The sequence below is a fragment of the Seriola aureovittata genome, chromosome 5, assembly GCF_021018895.1.
Source record: "Seriola aureovittata isolate HTS-2021-v1 ecotype China chromosome 5, ASM2101889v1, whole genome shotgun sequence".
In the NCBI taxonomy this organism is placed as follows: domain Eukaryota; kingdom Metazoa; phylum Chordata; class Actinopteri; order Carangiformes; family Carangidae; genus Seriola; species Seriola aureovittata.
This window is the reverse complement of record NC_079368.1, coordinates 30,634,896-30,654,855: the sequence shown is the minus strand read 5'-3', so window position 1 is coordinate 30,654,855 and position 19,960 is coordinate 30,634,896. Positions and strand designations below refer to the sequence as shown.

The 19,960-nt window shown below is 44.5% G+C and overlaps 2 protein-coding genes and 1 long non-coding RNA gene across 3 annotated transcripts; 2 read left to right on the top strand and 1 right to left on the bottom strand.

The window, feature by feature from the left end:
• The first annotated feature begins 1,353 nt into the window (after positions 1 to 1,353).
• fibcd1a (fibrinogen C domain containing 1a) lies at positions 1,354 to 8,792 on the top strand. Its single transcript, XM_056376705.1, has 9 exons — positions 1,354 to 1,723; positions 4,209 to 4,287; positions 5,576 to 5,691; positions 5,850 to 6,216; positions 6,444 to 6,567; positions 7,192 to 7,328; positions 7,540 to 7,636; positions 7,886 to 8,065; positions 8,149 to 8,792. Exons 2-9 carry the CDS (start codon positions 4,210 to 4,212, stop codon positions 8,409 to 8,411), a joined length of 1,362 nt encoding a protein of 453 aa, XP_056232680.1. The 5' UTR covers positions 1,354 to 1,723; position 4,209; the 3' UTR covers positions 8,412 to 8,792.
• LOC130169753 (uncharacterized) lies at positions 1,790 to 4,819 on the bottom strand. The gene is made up of 3 exons (XR_008827879.1): positions 4,782 to 4,819; positions 2,399 to 2,505; positions 1,790 to 2,193 (listed from the first exon to the last, which is right to left on the bottom strand). It is a non-coding gene; the product is annotated as an uncharacterized LOC130169753 (long non-coding RNA).
• A 210-nt stretch (positions 8,793 to 9,002) lies between the features above and the next one.
• phf19 (PHD finger protein 19) lies at positions 9,003 to 19,529 on the top strand. The gene is made up of 14 exons (XM_056377512.1): positions 9,003 to 9,246; positions 10,178 to 10,361; positions 10,446 to 10,527; positions 11,323 to 11,436; positions 11,731 to 11,825; positions 13,850 to 13,998; positions 14,083 to 14,178; positions 14,313 to 14,502; positions 15,489 to 15,556; positions 15,644 to 15,790; positions 15,883 to 15,943; positions 16,023 to 16,108; positions 16,193 to 16,282; positions 16,622 to 19,529. The coding sequence occupies exons 2-14, from the start codon at positions 10,179 to 10,181 to the stop codon at positions 16,965 to 16,967; spliced, it is 1,707 nt and encodes a 568-aa protein (XP_056233487.1). The 5' UTR covers positions 9,003 to 9,246; position 10,178; the 3' UTR covers positions 16,968 to 19,529.
• The last annotated feature ends 431 nt before the right edge of the window (positions 19,530 to 19,960 follow it).

Here is a 19,960-nt window from a genome sequence, read left to right as displayed (position 1 = left end):
GTGATTTATGAAGCAGGAAGACTCAGTTATAAAATCAATTAGTGAAGTTATCAATCATCTCAGATCAATAATAATAATAATAGCTGATGACTCTGACAGAGAGGAACAGAAAACCCACTCACTCAGACTTGGATGTAAAAACAGAACAGATTTCATTTTCTCCGTTTTACCAGCTGAAAACAACACCAGGCTTTTATTGTGGAAAACACTGCCTTATTTCCTGTGTTATTGAGGTGAATTTCATTTGGCTCCGGTCACTTCCTGCTGCTCAGACACTCACAGAGAAGCTCCACATGTGTTTGTCATTAACAGAAAGGAGGAGGGAACAGTGTCTCCATGGCAACAGACCAAATTCCAGTCAGAAACCAGAGAATTTATGGTTCAGGCTTTTCTCTTTTTGTTTCTGGTTTGTTCACATCAACAATACAGAGAACTCTGGACCTCTGAACCTCTGGACCTCTGAACATCTGGACATCTGGACATCTGAATCTCTGGACCTCTGATCATCTGAACCTCTGGACATCTGAACATCTGGACCTCTGATCATCTGAACCTCTGGACCTCTGGACCTCTGAACATCTGGACATCTGGACATCTGAAACTCTGGACCTCTGATCATCTGAACCTTGGACATCTGAACATCTGGACCTCTGATCATCTGAACCTCTGGACCTCTGAACCTCTGGATCTCTGATCATCTGAACCTCTGGACATCTGGACATCTGGACATCTGAAACTCTGGACCTCTGATCATCTGAACCTTTGGACATCTGAACATCTGGACCTCTGATCATCTGAACCTCTGGACCTCTGAACCTCTGGATCTCTGATCATCTGAACCTCTGGACATCTGGACCTCTGATCATCTGAACCTCTGGACCTCTGATCATCTGAACCTCTGGACATCTGAACATCTGAACCTCTGGACATCTGGACCTCTGATCATCTGAACATCTGGACCTCTGATCATCTGAACCTCTGGACCTCTGGACCTCTGAACATCTGGACATCTGGACATCTGAAACTCTGGACCTCTGATCATCTGAACCTTTGGACATCTGAACATCTGGACCTCTGATCATCTGAACCTCTGGACCTCTGAACCTCTGGATCTCTGATCATCTGAACCTCTGGACATCTGGACCTCTGATCATCTGAACATCTGGACATCTGAACATTTGGACATCTGGACCTCTGATCATCTGAACCTCTGGACCTCTGAACCTCTGGACCTCTGATCATCTGAACCTCTGGACATCTGAACATCTGAACCTCTGGACATCTGGACCTCTGATCATCTGAACATCTGGACATCTGAACATCTGGACATCTGGACCTCTGATCATCTGAACCTCTGGACCTCTGAACCTCTGGACCTCTGATCATCTGAACCTCTGGACATCTGAACATCTGGACATCTGGACTTCTGATCATCTGAACTCCTGAACCTCTAGACATCTGGACATCTGAACCATTAGTGTGGTGATGAACATGTTGTGTTGCTCTGTGCTCAGTGTGACAGACTGTGACTAAATCTGATCAGATTATCACCCTGACTCTCTCTCTGTGTCTCAGTGGGAGTCGGTGTCTCTTGCCTGCTGCAGATGGTTACTCTCTCAGAGGATCTGGACTCGTCATGAAGCTTTGAACTTAAAATTTCATTTGGGATTTTTCTTTATCATAATCAGAGGTTTGTTTTCATCTGAAGCCTGAAGACAGCCAGGTAAATGTATGGATTATTAATACCAGTGATCAATCAGTGACAGCAGTGAGAGATCTTTGTGTTTAAACCTGAAACACTGGTGAAACAGGGAAAATAGCATCAGCTACAAAACATAGCAATAAATGATATTCATAACAATAAACTTCATTTATACTGCACTTTTCAAAAGTTACAAAGTACTTTACAGGTTGAACCAGGATTAAAACATGTCAGGACTGATGCAAATAAAATCAGACACTTCAATAAAAATTCCAACAATAAAGACAATAACAAAATTAACAATATTAATAAGAAAGAGAAAACATGAAGGCAACAAAATGGTGTCTGTCTTTAAAAGGATAGTAGTTGTCACTGATTCCACAGCTTCAGGTCCTTGGCCAGGGTAGTCCAGATCTGCAGGGCTGCTCTCTGGCTCATAGGGAGCAGCAGTTCAATAATGTAGCTGGGATCGTGAAGAGCTTTAAATGTGACTGGTGAACAGAGACAGAGGCTGAAACAGGACTGATGTGATCTTGGTGTGAAATCTCAATTATTAGCTAAATAAAAACATGACTGACTTTCTCTAGATCAGACTGAGAGAAAATAATTTTTTTCACCTTAAAATCGTTAAAGTGCCAAAAACAATTTGATCATCTGATGTGTGTTTGAAAGCTCAGGAACAGCTACTAAACTGACCTCAGTTTCTAAAGTCAAACATCAACATCCTTCCGTTTTTAACAGTTTTATGAAGGTTCAGCAGTAAACAAGAGACACATGGCTCCTTCAGATGATATAGTTTAATCCTGCAGAGAAGCAGATCAGATAAGAAGAATCATGTTAAATACAGAGAGAATACATGATGACACAAATTCATTTAATGAAATATGTAAACAAACAATAATTTAACAGATAATAATTATACATGCCATGCTTTTTATTCATGTGATTGTTTATTTGAAAATGTCTTTATCTTATAAATGTTCTCCATGCTTCAGAATAAGAAGAAATCTGATCTCTGATCTGTTTGTGTTTGTTCTGCTGTTTGAACTTCATCCTGTTAACGAGGTCACAAGGTCAAAGGTCACGAACAGACAGCAAGACAAACAAGAATCATATCAAACACATCAATGTTTATTCAGTGACAAAGAAAGACCTTATGAGGTTATCAGACTGGTTCTGCGTGACCCTGACATTGTGTAGATGTGAGATATTCCCGTGACACTGAGGTGTTTAAAGTCACTCTTGGTGTTTAATCTCAGTCAGATTAAAGTGACGCTGACAGAAACAGACACTGAGAACATCAGAGAACCGCAGACCAGCTGCTCAGGTTTACCCTGACCGGGTTTATACCATCAGGTCTCTGCTTCAGGTCTGAAGGGGATTTCATGAAGACGCTCAGATCTACAGGAGGCTGAAAGAGCCACTGTGAAGGTTCTATAGTTCTCTACGGGGAGGTTCTTTAAGGTCCCTGACTAGGTCTCAGAGGTTCAAATGGTCCATGCTCAGATTCAAGGAGTCATTGAGGAGGCACTAAAATTATTTAGAGAGTTCACTGAGAATGTTTCAGAAGTCCTTGAGGAGGTTTGGTGGGTTCTCGTATAAGTTGTAGATGTTCTTGAGGAGGTTTTAGAGAGTTTGTTGAGATCTACGAGAAGGTAGTAATTTCTAGTTTCAGTCATAGTTTCTCATGATTAAAAGACTCAGAACCTCAAGAGGCTGAAGGGTCTATAGAAAGGTTGTAGAGAAAGTTCTAGAAGCCACGAGGAGCTGTAGAAAACCTCCATAAGGTTTTGGAGGTCCCTCGTGAGCTTATCAAGATTCAAGGGATCATTGAGACGGTTCAGTGTCTTTTATAAGGTTCTTAAGGAGTGTAGGTCCTTTAGGATAGTTTTAGATGAGGTTCTAGAGAGTCACTGATACTCTCAGGGACTAATACTCTCAGTGACTCAATGTGAATGAGAGTTTTTTTCGGAGGGTTTGTAGAAGTTTTTAAGAAGGTTCTGGAAGTCACTGTGAATGTTGTGGTGGTCCTTGAGGAGATTAAAGGGGGTCAGGTCATTGAAGGTTCTTTCAGCAGGTTTCTAGAGAGTCTGGGGAGGGTTCTAGAGTCCATTAAGGGGCTTCTTGACATCAAAGTACAGAGGTTTTAGAGTTGATTAGGAGGTTCAAGGATTCAATGAGGAAGTTGATGAGGTCACTGAGGAGGTTTTATGGATAATGGAGGTTCTAGTGGTCTTTAAGAAGGGTCAAGAACCACAAAGAGGTTCAAAATGTCACTCAGGAGGTTCTACCAGTATAGATCTGTATAGATTCTCAGAAGGTTAGGTCAGTGAGGAAGTTCTAGATGTCCACAAGACGGTTCCTGTGGGTCATTGTACAGGTTCTATGTCTTTATGCAGGACTTAAGAAAGGTTATATGGGTTCTTGAGAAGGTTCACAAGTTCTTTGTAGGTTTTAGATGTTCATTCAGGAGGTTCTAACATTAACTCAGACTGTGTGTTTTCAGGATGATGCTGAATGACCAGTGGACCATCATGAACAACAGCAGCTCAGAGCTCGACAGCAAACAACCAAAGAAACACAAGGTAACACCTGACAGGGGTTGCTACAAAGACCATGCCCACTCGGAAGCCATGGGTTCAGTCATAGATTCTGATTGGACCATCTGGACTGAGGTCTAGAGAAATATTGTTTAATAGGACAGGGTTAACATTAACATTAGCCACAGTCAGCTCAGAGCTGCTGTGTACTGGTCTGGTTTAAGGTCCACAATCAGGACTGGAACACACACTTCAGAACCGCTGGTCTCTTGATTTAAATGTCTGGATTTTTTCATATTTGATTCATAATGTGAGCTCAAAGTGTGTTTCCTGTCTATCATTGTTACTTACAGCAGCTGAACCACAATCTCACACTGAGGTCCATTTAATAAATCCTCCGGCGCTTTTGATCACATGACACCAGCCCAGGTTCAAAGCCTTTGGCTTCATTTAGAGTTAATCATCATCGTTAATCAAAATGAAATGTATGGAGAGTAAAATTAATGCAGTCAGTTTATCAAACACAGGTGTCTGTTTACCTGTAGGATGTATAAAGTCCTTGCTAAAGCTGCTGAACCTGAAACACAAAAGTCAACAGAAATAATAAACTTTTTTTTATAATTTTAACAAAACAAATCAGAAACAGAGGCAAACATGAGAGAGAGAGAGGAATTACACAGAGAGACATTAACATAAACAGGAAGATTGACAGGAACAGACAGAAACAGACCTACAGAGTTAATTCCTCCTAATCTTGAGTTAAACTCAGATCAAAGTGTCTCTAATCTGCAGCAGCTGTCGCCTCCACCAACATCTACAGATTAAATATGGAGGAACATGTGATTTATACTGAGGGAACATACTGTCAACATACCCCACCCCCACTCAGCCTGGACAACAGACTGCTGTCCAGCGCTCTGATTGGTGGAGGATGTTGAGGCAGTGTTGAGCCTGCAGACAGACTCAGGGCTGAATTGAACCATTCACATCTCTGCCTGTTTTCATTTGCCTGTAAAGAACATAATAAAGAGTTCAGTCAGTGGAGGAGCAGGAACCTTTATGTTCTTCAGCATGACCTGTTAGACTGATAGAACTGATACAGACTGTGACCCCCCCATACAGACAGTACTCATTGAGGGTAGTTGACCCCCACCCCCAACCCCTATACAGAATGACAAGCTGCAGTAACAGATTCCTCACATACACACATTTTAACATTAATAAAACTAAAGAAATGATACTTGATACTAGGTGAAGGACCATGCGACCTCAGGTGTGTGTGTGTGTGTGTGTGTGTGTGTGTGTGTGTGTGTGTGTGTGTCTGTGTGTTCAGAGATGCTGCAGTTTCCTGTTGTGGTCCGTCGTCATGTTGATCGTCATAGCAGCCATCGTCACGGCAACAGTCACCATCCTGTACCTGAACCAGTATCCTCTGCCCTTCATCAGCAGGTAAACACACCTGTCTGTCTGTCTGTCTGTCTGTCTGTCTATCTGTCTCTTTGTCTGTAACCTGTTTGTCTGTCTGTCTGTCTATCTGTCTGTCTGCCTTCCTGTCTGTCTGTCTCACCTGTCTGTCTGTCTGTCTGTCTGTCTGTATGTGGTGACAGGGGCGGAGTCTCCTCCTCCTCACCTGTGATCTCGACCAACCCCAAAGAGTCTGGCGCCCTGGTGACGGTGTCCCGTGTCACAGCTGGAGAACCAATCAGCATCTTCCTGGATCCGAACTGTCCAGACTACAGCGAGAACTTCCTGCGGTGGGAGGCACTGCAAAGCTCTCTGCTGCGAGCGCTGACCAATCACAACACAGAAGACTGGCAAGAGATGGGATTGGTCCAGAAGCTGGCTGAGGAGCTGAAGGTGTTATCAGGCCATGCCCACAACCTGAGGCTGGAAGCTGATTTTTTGAAAAGAGGTCAAGTTGTTCTGGACCAACGACTGGACGGCCTGCAGAGCGAGCAGAGCCGCATCATACAGGTGAGCTCAGGTGGTACGTGACCCCGGTAGCCATTAACTGCAAGCAACGAGGAAGCTACAGTTGGTCTGACTGTACACGGTCTGAGAGACTACGTCAGTCAGTGTGTTAGAGTAGATTTAGTTTAGAGAAACAGGAGGAGCTTCTGATCGGCTCTGTGTCATCATAGTAAAATCTCTGTGAATAAACTGGCTGAATGAGTTTAATGAGAGCTGTCTCACCTGTGCAGGTGCTGTCTGACACTCACTCAGGTGTGTTGAAGCTGGCCGCAGGTTTCAGTGATTCTTTGCTCAGCCTGCAGAGGGAGACAGACAGTCTGAGGAGGCTGAAGGGAGAGCTGCAGAAAGACAGAGGTAACACACCAACACACAATACACAACAACAACAACACAACAACAACACAACAACACAACACAACACAACACAAAAACACAACACAACAACATAACACAACAACACAACAACAACAACACAACAACAACACAACACAACACAAAAACACAACACAACAACATAACACAACAACACAACACAACAACACAACACAACACAATGCAACAACACAACAACACAACAACACAACAACAACACAACAACACAACACAACAACACAACACAACAGCAACACAACACAACACAATGCAACAACACAACAACAAAAACAACACAACAACACCACAACACAACAACAACACAACAACACAACACAACAACACCACAACACAACAACAACAACAACAACAACACAACACAACAACAACAACAACACAACACAACAGTACACAACAATAAGGAGGGAGTTGATTAATGATGAATTACTGATTATAGATTAGAGCTACAGTCAGTGATTCCTTATCCACCAAGGAACAGCAGAGTCCATCACCAGCTGCAGCTCACTGTCTCATCAGAGGATTGATCAATTATTGATTATTGATTCACCCTCTCTCTCTTTCTCTCTCTCTCTTGCTCGCCCTCAGTTGTCAGACCCAGAGACTGCAGTGATGTCATGGCGTCCGGCATCTCTCAGGACGGAGTTTATTCTGTGTTTCCAACTCACGACCCCGACGGCTTCATGGTCTACTGTGACATGACCACTGACGGAGGGGGGTGGACGGTATGAACACAGACACACACACACACACAACACACACACACACACACACACACACACACACACACATCCATGACCTGTTTAGCATCAACAGTTTAACCATGGATACTGAGGAAACTTACTAAAAAGCTGAGAGCTAGTTGTCATCTTACTCCTCTGTGTGTGTGTGTGTGTGTGTGTGTGTGTGTGTGTGTGTGTGTGTGTGTGTGTGCAGGTGATCCAGAGGAGGGAGGATGGGTCAGTGAATTTCTTCAGAGGATGGGATGCGTACAGAGATGGCTTTGGAATGACTACAGGAGAGCACTGGCTGGGTCTGACACACACACAAACACACACACACACACACACACACACACACACACACACACTCACACACACACACACACACACACACACACACTCACACACACACACACACACACACACACACAATCCGCTGATCAGTTTGTCTCCTCCTGCAGGTAGCTCTGACAGTGTGAGTCAGGACTGCTGAACATTGACCACTGTCTGTCTCTCTCTCTCTCTCTCTCTGCCTGTCTGTCTGCCTGTCTATCTCTCAGGTCTCCAGAGGATCTACTCTCTGACCAGGTCTGGTGGTTTTGAGTTACGTATCGACATGGCGGACTACGATAACGCCACGGCGTTTGCTCGGTATGCGGACTTCTCTGTGGGTCGGGACTCAGTGAACCCTGAGGAGGACGGGTATCCGCTGACTGTGGACCAGTACTCTGGGACTGCAGGTACCAGCCCTGCTGCTGGACTCCAGTTTGACCCGTCCCATCGGTGCTATGGGTCCTAACAGGTGTGCCTCTGTCCTCTCCAGGTGACTCCCTCCTCAAGCACTCTGGGATGCGGTTCACAACCAAAGACCGGGACCAGGACCAGTCGGAGAACAACTGTGCGGCTTACTACCAGGGGGCGTGGTGGTACCGTAACTGCCACACCTCCAACCTGAACGGCCAGTACCTGAGAGGAGGCCACGCCTCCTACGCTGACGGTGTGGAGTGGTCCAGCTGGACCGGCTGGCAGTACTCACTCCGTTTCACTGAGATGAAGATCCGACCCAACGCCAGACCAGAATCCTGAACTCTGATCTTTGACCTAAACTGGACTCCTGATTAAACCTGACCTCAGACCTCTGATCACGGACCTCTGACCAGTTTTGAACTAAATGTGTTTTACAAAATATGACAGTTTGTTGTTATGGTTCAAAGAATCAGATGATGATGATGAGGTAGAGATGAAGGTTTCAACATTAAACAGTTTCTGAAGCAACGCCCCCCTCTGTTGTCCCTGTTTCTACAGGATCTCACTGTTTATCGAACATAAGATTTAAGAAATCTTTCTTTTTTTACTCAAAAACTTAAATCTAATAAATGTTTAATAAATGTTTAATAAATGTAATAAATGTTAATGATGATATTTCAATAAATGTGTAATGAATCACAGACAGGTCCAGGAACTTGGTTCAGGTTAATTTTACAGTGAATAAATCACATTTAAACACTTTGAATACTATTCTCTGACTCTGTTTATAAACCTAAACCAGTTTCTTTACATCTGTCTGTCTGTCTGTCTGTTTACCTGTCAGTTTAAACGATCACCTGTCAGAGAACAAGACAGAGTTTCAGAGTTTCAAATCTGTCGAAAGTGAATGGAGTTCTGAATGGGGCGGGACTTCCTGGTGACGCGTGACGACGACATTGGCGGCGGTGATGACGCAGCTTATGTAAATGATGAAAACCTCCCCCTGTGATTCGCGGGAAAAGTAAAAAAATGGCGACGGTGGGAGTTTGAAGTTTAGCGCCACGAAACAGAGATAGAGACGCCGAGGACACAGAGACACACCGCGCCTGTCTGTCTGTCTGTCTGTGGGTCAGAGAACTGGAGGACAGGTGGGACGTGGACCGGATCAGCGGAGGTAAGACGGTCCGCTCTGGTGATAGTTGTCCCCGGGTGAGGCTGTATGAGGACCCGGAGCTCCGTCCGGTTCACCGCAGATTAACGACATGTTTTCATGTTAACGGCAGAACTCCATTCTTAGCGTTAGTTACCGGACAGCTAACTGTGTGTGTGTGTGTGTGTGTGTGTCTGTCTGTCTGTCTGTCTGTCTGTCTGTCTGTCTGTCTGTCTGTCTGTCTGTCTGTCTGTCTGTCTGTTTTTTACAGGTTGTGTTTTCAGTGAATTAACTAGTAATAACTAACACGGGTTAATTATTTGCTCATCACCACAGTTAGTCCGTTAGTTGACTGGTTGTGACCTGGGTCAGTTTGTGGTTGGGTAGTTAATGGTAGTTAATGGTAGTTAATGGTAGTTAATGGTAGTTAAGTGATGAGAGGACACACTGAGCATGCTCCTGTCAAAATCCCCCTGACAGTAAAGGAATGACTCACAGCCACAACTTGTCTAACTGACTGTCTGTCTGTTCACCTGTCTGTTCACCTGTCTGTCTGACTGTGTGTCTGTCTAATTGACTGTCTGTCTGATCACCTGTCTGTCTGACTAACTGACTGTGTGTCTGTCTAATTGACTGTCTGTCTGATCACCTGTCTGTCAGACTAACTGACTGTGTGTCTGTCTAATTGACTGTCTGTCTGATCACCTGTCTGTCTGACTAGCTGACTGTCTGTCTGTCTGATTAACTGTCTGTCTGTCCATCTGACTAACTGTCTGACCACCTGTCTGTCTTTCTAACTGTCTAACAGTCTATCTCTCCGACTACCTGTCTGTCTAACTGTTTGTCTGTCTGTCTGACCACCTGTCTGTCTATCTGACTGACTTAATGACTGTCTGTCTGTCTGTCTGACTGACTACCTGTCTAACTAACTGACTACCTGTCTGTCTCTTTGCAGGATGTTTGAGGACCTAGATGAAGCGTTCTGTGGTCTGGAGCCTGAAGTGTCTCCCGGGGGAGGGGCATGTCGAAGGGGGCGCGTCCTTGAGGAAGAGGAAGGGGCGGAGTCCAGTCTGAGTGTGGGACAGTTCGTCCTCTGTCATTGGTCAGACGGGCTCTACTACCTGGGCAAGATACAGAGGGTAACACACAAAACTCACACTGAAATACACACTGTGTTTTGATTGGTGGTTGTTTTGACTCTCTGTGTTCTGATTGGTGGACAGGTGAGCCCCCCCAGGCAGAGCTGCTTCGTCACGTTTGAGGACAACTCAAAGTTCTGGGTCCTCTGGAAGGACATCCAACATGGTGAGAGCGAGACAGGTGGAGTAGGAGAGACAGGCAGAAAGACGGGGAGAAAGAGAGGGGGACGGGCAGAAAGACGGGGAGAGAGAGACAGGAATAAAGACGGGCAGAAAGACAGAGAGAGAGAAACGGGCAGATAGACAGGGGGAGAGAGACAGCTAGAAAGACACAGAGGAAGAAAGAGACGGGCAGAAAGACGGGGTGAGAGAGAGAGACGGTCAGAAAGACGGGGAGAGAAAGACAGCTAGAAAGACACAGAGAAAGAGAGCTGGGCAGAAAGACAGGGAGAGAGAGACAGGTAGAAAAACACACAGAGGAAGAAAGAGACGGGCAGAAAGACGGGGAGAGAGAGACAGGCAGAAAGACGGGGGGAGAGAGACAGGTAGAAAAACACACAGAGGAAGAAAGAGACGGGCAGAAAGACGGGGAGAGAGAGACAGGCAGAAAGACGGGGGAGAGAGACAGGTAGAAAAACACACAGAGGAAGAAAGAGACGGGCAGAAAGACAGTGGGAGAGAGACAGGTAGAAAGACACAGGAAGAAAGAGACGGGCAGAAAGACAGAGAGAGAGACGGGCAGAAAGACGGGGAGAGAGACAGGTAGAAAGAAACAGGAAGAAAGAGACAGGCAGAAAGACAGAGAGAGAAACGGGCAAAGAGAGAGAAACAGGCAGAAAAACACATTGAGAGAGACAGAAAGACCTAAAATGACTGTGTCTCACCATCATGTTGTGTTTTGTCTGTCTCACTCTCTTTGCTCTCCCTGTCAATCACAATGTTTCATCCAATCATGTTTCAGCTGGTGTGCCGGGGGAGGAGCCTCGCTGCTCCATGTGTCGGGAGGCGGAGCCAAACCATGACGACCAATCAAATCAAAACAACCAGATCCTCATCTGTGGGAAGTGTGGCATCGGTGAGTGAGACAGGCTGGACTCATTTATAGGATAATTCTTTCAATGGTTGAACTCTGTCATGTGGTGAGGAGATGAGGATTCATCCTTCATGTCTACTAAAGTTACTCCCTTCGGTCATCAACCAGTCAGACTTCAGGACCAGGAAACAGGAAGTGATGACATGGGACTAATCTCTGTGTTTAAGACTCAGTTCTGCAGAACTATCACCAATAAGGTAAAACCGGTGAGTGACATTAATGACATAATCTCTCTCCCCCACCCCCTCTCTCTCCTCTTCTCTCTCCCTCTCTCAGGTTTCCATCAGCAGTGTCATGTTCCTCCTGTAGAGGGCAGTAACAGTCTCAGTCCCTGGTTCTGTAGACGTTGTGTCTTCGCTCTGGCTGTCAGGGTAACAACACACACACACTGATACACTGTAACAACACACACACACACACTGATATACTCTAACAACACACACACACTGATACACTGTAACAACACACACACACACACACACTGATATACTCTAACAACACACACACTGATACACTGTAACAACACACACACACACACACTGATACACTTTAACAACACACACACACACTGATACACTGTAACAACACACGCTGTAACAACACACACACACTGATACACTGTAACAACACACACACACACACTGATATACTCTAACAACACACACACACTGATACACTGTAACAACACACACACACACACACACACACACTGATATACTCTAACAACACACACACTGATACACTGTAACAACACACACACACACACACTGATACACTTTAACAACACACACACACACTGATACACTGTAACAACACACACACACACACTGATACACTGTAACAACACACACACACTGATACACTGTAACAGCACACACACACACTGATACACTGTAACAACACACACACACACACTGATATACTCTAACAACACACACACACTGATACACTGTAACAACACACACACACACACACACACTGATATACTCTAACAACACACACACACTGATACACTGTAACAACACACACACACACACACTGATACACTTTAACAACACACACACACACTGATACAATTTAACAACACACGCTGCTACACTGTGACAACACACACACACTGATACACTTTAACAACACACACACTGATACACTGTAACAACACACACACACACACTGATACACTTTAACAACACACGCTGCTACACTGTGACAACACACACACACACACTGATACACTTTAGCAACACACACACTAATACACTGTAACAACACACACACACTCTGATACACTTTAACAACACACACACACTGATACAATTTAACAACACACGCTGCTACACTGTGACAACACACACACACTGATACACTTTAACAACACACACGCTGCTACACTGTGACAACACACACACACACACTGATACACTGTAACAACACACACACACACTGATACACTGTAACAACACACACACACACACACACACTGATACACTGTAACAACACACACACACTGATACACTGTAACAGCACACACACACACTGATACACTGTAACAACACACACACACACTGATATACTCTAACAACACACACACTGATACACTGTAACAACACACACACACACTGATATACTGTAACAACACACGCTGCTACACTGTGACAACACACACACACACTGATACACTTTAACAACACACACACACACTGATACAATTTAACAACACACACACTGATACACTGTAACAACACACACACACTGATACACTTTAACAACACACACGCTGCTACACTGTGACAACACACACACACACTGATACACTGTAACAACACACACACACTGATACACTGTAACAACACACACACACTGATACACTGTAACAACACACACACACACTGATACACTGTAACAACACACACACACTGATACACTGTAACAAGACTCTGGTTCTGGTCTGGACTCTGTTTCCTGGCGACTGTCAGTTGTATCGAAACTCTTGAAGCTGACTCGACATTTCCTGTTGCTGCTTCACATTAAAAGTTTTTTCCCGCCAAAGCAGCAGGAAGCTGTTTGAGTTCAAACACTGATGTGAGCACAGTCCATATCGGTGAAATGTGGTGAATAGTCAGACAGGTTGTACACGTGAGGACTCACCCCTGTCCTCCTGTAGTGTTATTGATCATGTGACTGAGCAGTGTGTCAGTGGAAACAGAGAAATAATGGTGTTGATGGTGATGGTGTTGGTGATGATGAGATAAAGATTTGCAGTGTGTGGAGCTGAGCTGAAGTTTCTCAGGGTTCAGCTCAATTAGTATGAACCTTAAGCCTTTATCAGTGTTCTGCCTGTCTGTCTCTCTGACGACCTGTGTGTCTGATGACCTGTCCGTCTGTCCTCCCACAGAAAGGGGGCGCTCTGAAGAAAGGTCCTATAGCAAAAGCTCTGACAGCCATGAAGCAGGTGTTGCTGTACGACCTGGACACTCTGGACTGGGACTCCCAGCACCGGACCAATCAGCAGCAGTGTTACTGTTACTGTGGAGGCCCTGGAGAGTAAGAGCGACCAATCGGGGACAGACTGATTGACACACTGTGACATCATCCAGGTGTTGAGTGTTAATGTGTGTCTGTGTGTAGGTGGTACCTGAAGATGCTGCAGTGCTTTAGATGTCAACAGTGGTTCCATGAAGCCTGTACCCAATGTCTGCAGGAGTCCATGATGTTTGGAGACAGGTGAGTCAGCACCGGTTTACTGCTGTTTACTTTACCTGTTTACTCCTGTTTACCTGTTTACTGCTGTTTGCTTTACCTGTTTATTCCTGTTTACCTGTTTACTGCTGTTTACTCCTCTGTGGTCTCCTCCTCAGGTTTTACCTCTTCTTGTGCTCGGTGTGTAATAAAGGATCAGAGTACGTCCGGCGTCTCTCTCTCAGGTGGGTCGATCTGGTTCACCTGGTTCTCTACAACCTGTCGGTCAGCAGCAAAAAGAAATACTTCGAGCTGGACGAGATCCTGGCCTTCGTCTCCGCAAACTGGGAACATCTACAGCTAGGGAAGGTATCTGGACTAGACTGTACTAAATTAGACCGGGACTAGATTAGACTTGGACTAGACTGTACTAATCTATCCTGGACTAGACTGTACTAAACTAGACCTGGACTAGATTAGACTTGGACTAGACTTTACTATTCTATTCTATCCTGGACTAGACTGTACTAATCTATCCTGGACTAGACCATACTAATCAAGACCTGGACTAGATTAGATTTGGACTAGGCTGTCCTAATCTATCCTGGACTAAACTGTACTAAACTAGACCAGGACTAGATTAGACTTGGACTAGACTTTACTAATATAGACCTGGACTAGATTACATTTGGAGTAGACTGTACTAATCTAGACCTGGACTAGATTAGACTTGGACTAGACTGTACTAATCTATCATAGACTAGACTGTACTAAACTAGACCTGGACTACATTTGACTTGGACTAGACTGTACTAAACTAGACCAGGACTAGATTAGACTTGGACTTGACTACTAATCTAGACCTGGACTAGACTAAACTGTACTAATCTATCATAGACTAGACTGTACTAAACTAGACCTGGACTAGACTGTACTGATCTAGACCTGGACTAGATTAGACTTGGACTAGACTGTACTAGTCTATCATAGACTAGACTGTACTAAACTAGACCTGGACTAGATTAGACTTGGACTAGACTGTACTAATATAGACCTGGACTAGATTAGACTTGGACTAGACTGTACTAATATAGACTTGGACTAGATTAGACTTGAACTAGACTGTACTAATCTATCCTGGACTAGACTGTACTAATCTAAACCTGGATTAGATTAGACTTGGACTAGACTGTACTAATCTATCATAGACTAGACTGTACTAAACTAGACCTGGACTAGATTAGACATGGACTAGACTGTACTAATCTATCCTGGGCTAGTTATGGACTAGACTGTACTAAACTAGACTTGGACTAAAGTAAATTTAGATTAAGCTTTGTTTGTTTTTTGTGTAGCTGTCAAACACTCCTCCAGCAGAGCGGGGGCAGCACCTCCTGGATGCTCTGAACAAATACAAGAGCAAGTAAGACCCATCACTCACCTGCACTCACCTGCAGTCCGTACACCTTCATCAGTACCAGGTGAGTTCATTACCTTCCTCTGTGTTCAGGTTTCTGTGTGGGAAGGAGATCAAGAAGAGGAAGTGCATCTTTCGCCTGAGGACCAGAGTCCCTCCCAACCCCCCCTCCAAGCTGTTCCCTGAGCGCGCTCAGAATGATGGGGGGCGGGGCCGTAAGAAGGGCGTGGTCAGAAACAGGTAATTCTCCTCATTTACCTGCTGACTGTTTGATTGTCAGGTGAGTTTATCACCTGAGCCCATGCACCAACCTGCTGTGTTTGTGTGTTCAGTGTGTCAGCTGAGAGGAAGAGGAGGAAGTCCAAGTGGCTCCTAGAGGACGCCATTCCTAACGTACGACTCTTCTTCCTTCTATGCCTCTTGTTTCCTGACATGTTGTCGTATCAGAGGTTAATGTTTGTTCTGTTTGTAGAATGAGTACTCCTGCAGCTGGACCTCCAACCACCACATGGCCAACATCTTCGACTTCACCCTGGACGAGCTGCAGAGCCTCAAGAGGTGAGAGGATCAATACTCCAGATCCACCAATAATCAATATTCAGCTGATCAGCATGTTAACCACTGTCTGATTCTCCTCCTCAGTACTTCCAGTAGAACAGTCAGTATTGATCAGGACTCCACTGATGCCTCCACCTCAGGTTCTGCCACGACCAGTGCCTCCTACCACTTCAGGTAACTAGCAGTCAACTAACCCCTCCTCCTCAGCTGTGACATCATCATGATCATTTCCTGTTTACACTGAACTTTGTTTCCTTTGCCACGTTAAATCAAAACGCTAAGACTAATACTAACTAATACTATTACTAATACTAACTGATACCAATACTAACTGATATTAACTAATAATAATACTAACTGATTCTAATGCTGTCTGATACTAATACTAATACTAACTGATATTGATACTAATATTAACTAATACCAATGATAATTGATACTAATGAACCTTACTGACCAAGCCTCCTCATGATGCTTAGTAGACCTTTTGACCTCTGACCTCCTTGTCCTCAGGAGGAGGGTGGGCAGCAGGAAGAGGAAGTTACCTAGCAACAGCTATAGCCAGTGGGCCAATCGCAGCGAGGCAGGGGAGGAGCTTGGTGGGGAGGAGCTTTCTGGGATCCTGGAGGACCAAGAAGCTACTAACCACACTCACCTGTCATCAGACTCCTCCCACTTCCTTTCTGACCCCTCCCAGCTCCCTTCTGACTCCTCCCACCTCCACTCCTCCATCTCCTCCTATTTCGGAGTGGCGGGCAGACTGACCAATGGTGAGAGGTACCAGGTGTTGGCTCGACGCATCACTCCTCAGGGGACGGTCCAGTACCTGCTGGAGTGGGAGGGAACAACACCATATTAGGACATTGGCAGAGAAACAGCTTTGATTCCTTTTCCTCCATTCACTCCACTCAGAGCTCAGTCTCCTTGACAATAGTGCACCTGACTGATCACCTGAGCTGATATTCACGTTACTTGGGCCATGTTGATTATTTTAAATACCAACAACCATAAAATTTATTTAAGATTTTATTTTATTTTCATAAACATGAATTTAAACACATTGAAATTAACTTCCTGTTTTCAGCCCAGTCAGCCTCAGTCCCAACAAAGCCTGTTCTATACATGTCTGTCCAAACCTCAATCAGGTCCCCTCAAACGTCCGTCACACTTCAAACCTCCCTCACACCTATGTCCCCTTAAACCTCCGTCAGGTGGTTTTCAGGTGAGTTTGGAGGAATCCGGTTTCAAAGCTGATCATGATCCTGTAAAAAAAAGTATTTAGTGAAGCAAACGAAATGTTGAACTACAGCCAAAGACCACACACACACACACACTCACTCTTACACACACACACACACTCACACACTCACACACACACTCACTCTTACACACACACACTCACTCACTCACACACACACTCACTCTTACACACACACACACTCACTCTCTCTTACACACACACTCACTCACTCACTCACTCTCTCTCTCACACACACACACACACTCACTCTCTCTTACACACACACTCACTCACTCACTCACTCACTCTCTCACTCTCTCTTACACACACACACTCACTCACTCACTCACTCTCTCTTACACACACACACACACACTCACTCACTCACTCACTCTCTCTCTCACACACACACACACACTCACTCTCTCTTACACACACACTCACTCACTCACTCACTCTCTCTTACACACACACACACACTCACTCACTCACTCACTCTCTCTTACACACACACACACACACACTCACTCACTCTCTCTTACACACAAACACACACACACTCAATCACTCTCTCTTACACACACACACACACACACATTCAGTAGTGTTATATGAACATGTAGTGTTCAGGTCAAGTTTCTTCTCCTTTGTCTCTGGTTGTTAAACAGTCAGAGGCGCCTGTAGTTTCCTGTAGCACCCCCAGCTGTCAAACAGCTCGCTGCCTTACCTGTCCGCACCCGTGAGTTACATCTGTCCTCACAGCTGAACATACAGCACTTCACTTAAAGCAGGGTCAACATCTGGAATGGGAGAGCAGCAGCTGATCTGAGTCGTTGTACCTGTGAAGAAATAATAACCCTCTGAGGTCTCAGGGTATTTTCTCCATGTTTAAATCTTTTCTTAAATTCACCTTTTTAAAAGGTACTTGCATGACATAACATAACACCCAAGTGTTTTATATCGCAATGTTCGGAGCAATCTCACCTCTTGTTATAATGAGGCCCCTTTTGTCGCAGAGCACCGTGTATCTGTGTAAACGGATCATTAGCCCGATGTTTGAAATTCTTCAAATCTCTCAAACCTTAACTAATGTGGATGAATTGTTTTGGTGCTTGAAATGGGTTCACCAAAGTTCTCAAAAACAGCACAATATATAATTAAAATAGTAGATTCTTGTATAATAAATGCCTAAAATGAACCAAATGCTTATTGGCCTTCCAGCTGCAACGGTGAGTCACATGAACTTGCAAGAATATGAACCAGAGATTGGCGAGTCTCCAAATTCAAACAGCATTCAAACCAAATTTCTGTGCTGTATTATTATAAAGAAATCAATAGAAACATCTTGAAGATCTCGGAGGGTTAAAGACAGAGCTGTGATAAAAATAATGAGTCCAGATCAGTCCAGTCCTGGTCTGAGGTCGGTCATCCCTGAGAGACCAAGGACTGAATCCAGTCTGAGTTCTGAACTCTATCTGAGGTTAATGACAGCAGGTCCTTATCAAGTAAAGGCTGAAAACATTTGGACTAAAACATGAGATTCAATGTGTCGTATGATGAAACCTGCAGATTCAGACCTCAGGACAAACTTACCGCCTCATTTACATCCGCTGATGTGTGTGCCGTGTGTGTGACCTCTGACCTTTGACCAAGACCAGAACCTCTTCACAGGAACATCAGATAAAAACCTGCTGCTGTGACTGACAAACGAAAACTACAAATCCCAGTGGGGTTGATTTCCCAGAGTTCAGTGTTCACCTTCAGAGTATTGATCTTCTTCTTCTTGCACTATCATTCAGTATCTATGCAAACATCAGATTTCACCTTCAAACTGATAATCAATCACCGGCATTGATCAGGATAAATAATTATTGTTCCATGTTAATGTTCACTTCTGTTTGTTTTTGACATCAGAGGTTAGCTTGAAGCTAACACAGCCCATTGGTTTGAATGAGGAATACTAATAGTGCTAACAGTCTCTGAGACGTTAAACTGTCACTCTGTCACTTTAAACCTGCAGCTCCTCCTTGCTGCCATGGTAACCACGCTCCCCTCCCATTGGCCCGTTGGACGGTTGTTTTGATCATGTGACTGTTTGTATTTTTGTCTTTTTTCTGTTGAAATGACCAATCAGCTGCCAGCTTTCTCTGGAATAAAAAAAAACTGATGTTTGACCTTTGACCTCCCTGTCTCTGTGTGTGTGTGTGTGTAGCAGTGAGAGTGCGATAGTTAATCTGTTAATACAATTAAGGTGTTAAACGACACATGAAGAACAAAACACATGAACAGTCAGACAGTTCAGGTGTTCAGGTTCTGTGGGGTTGTCCTGTGGATCCTGTCAGACAGACAGGTGTCAGACAGACATGTAAACTGTCTGATACACAGCTGAAGAGGCAAACTGCAGCTTCTGTAAGTGTTACTTTGTGTGTCTCTGTCTCTGAATTTACCTGTCTGTCTGTCCACCTGTAGCTTGCCTGTGTTTGTCTGTATACCTGTTTTCCTGTCTGTTTGTGTCTTTACCTGTGGATACCTGTCTTCATGTCTCTTTGTTCACATGTTCTTTACCTGTCTCTCTGTCTCTGTGGACCTGTCTGCCTGCCTCTGGTGTCTAT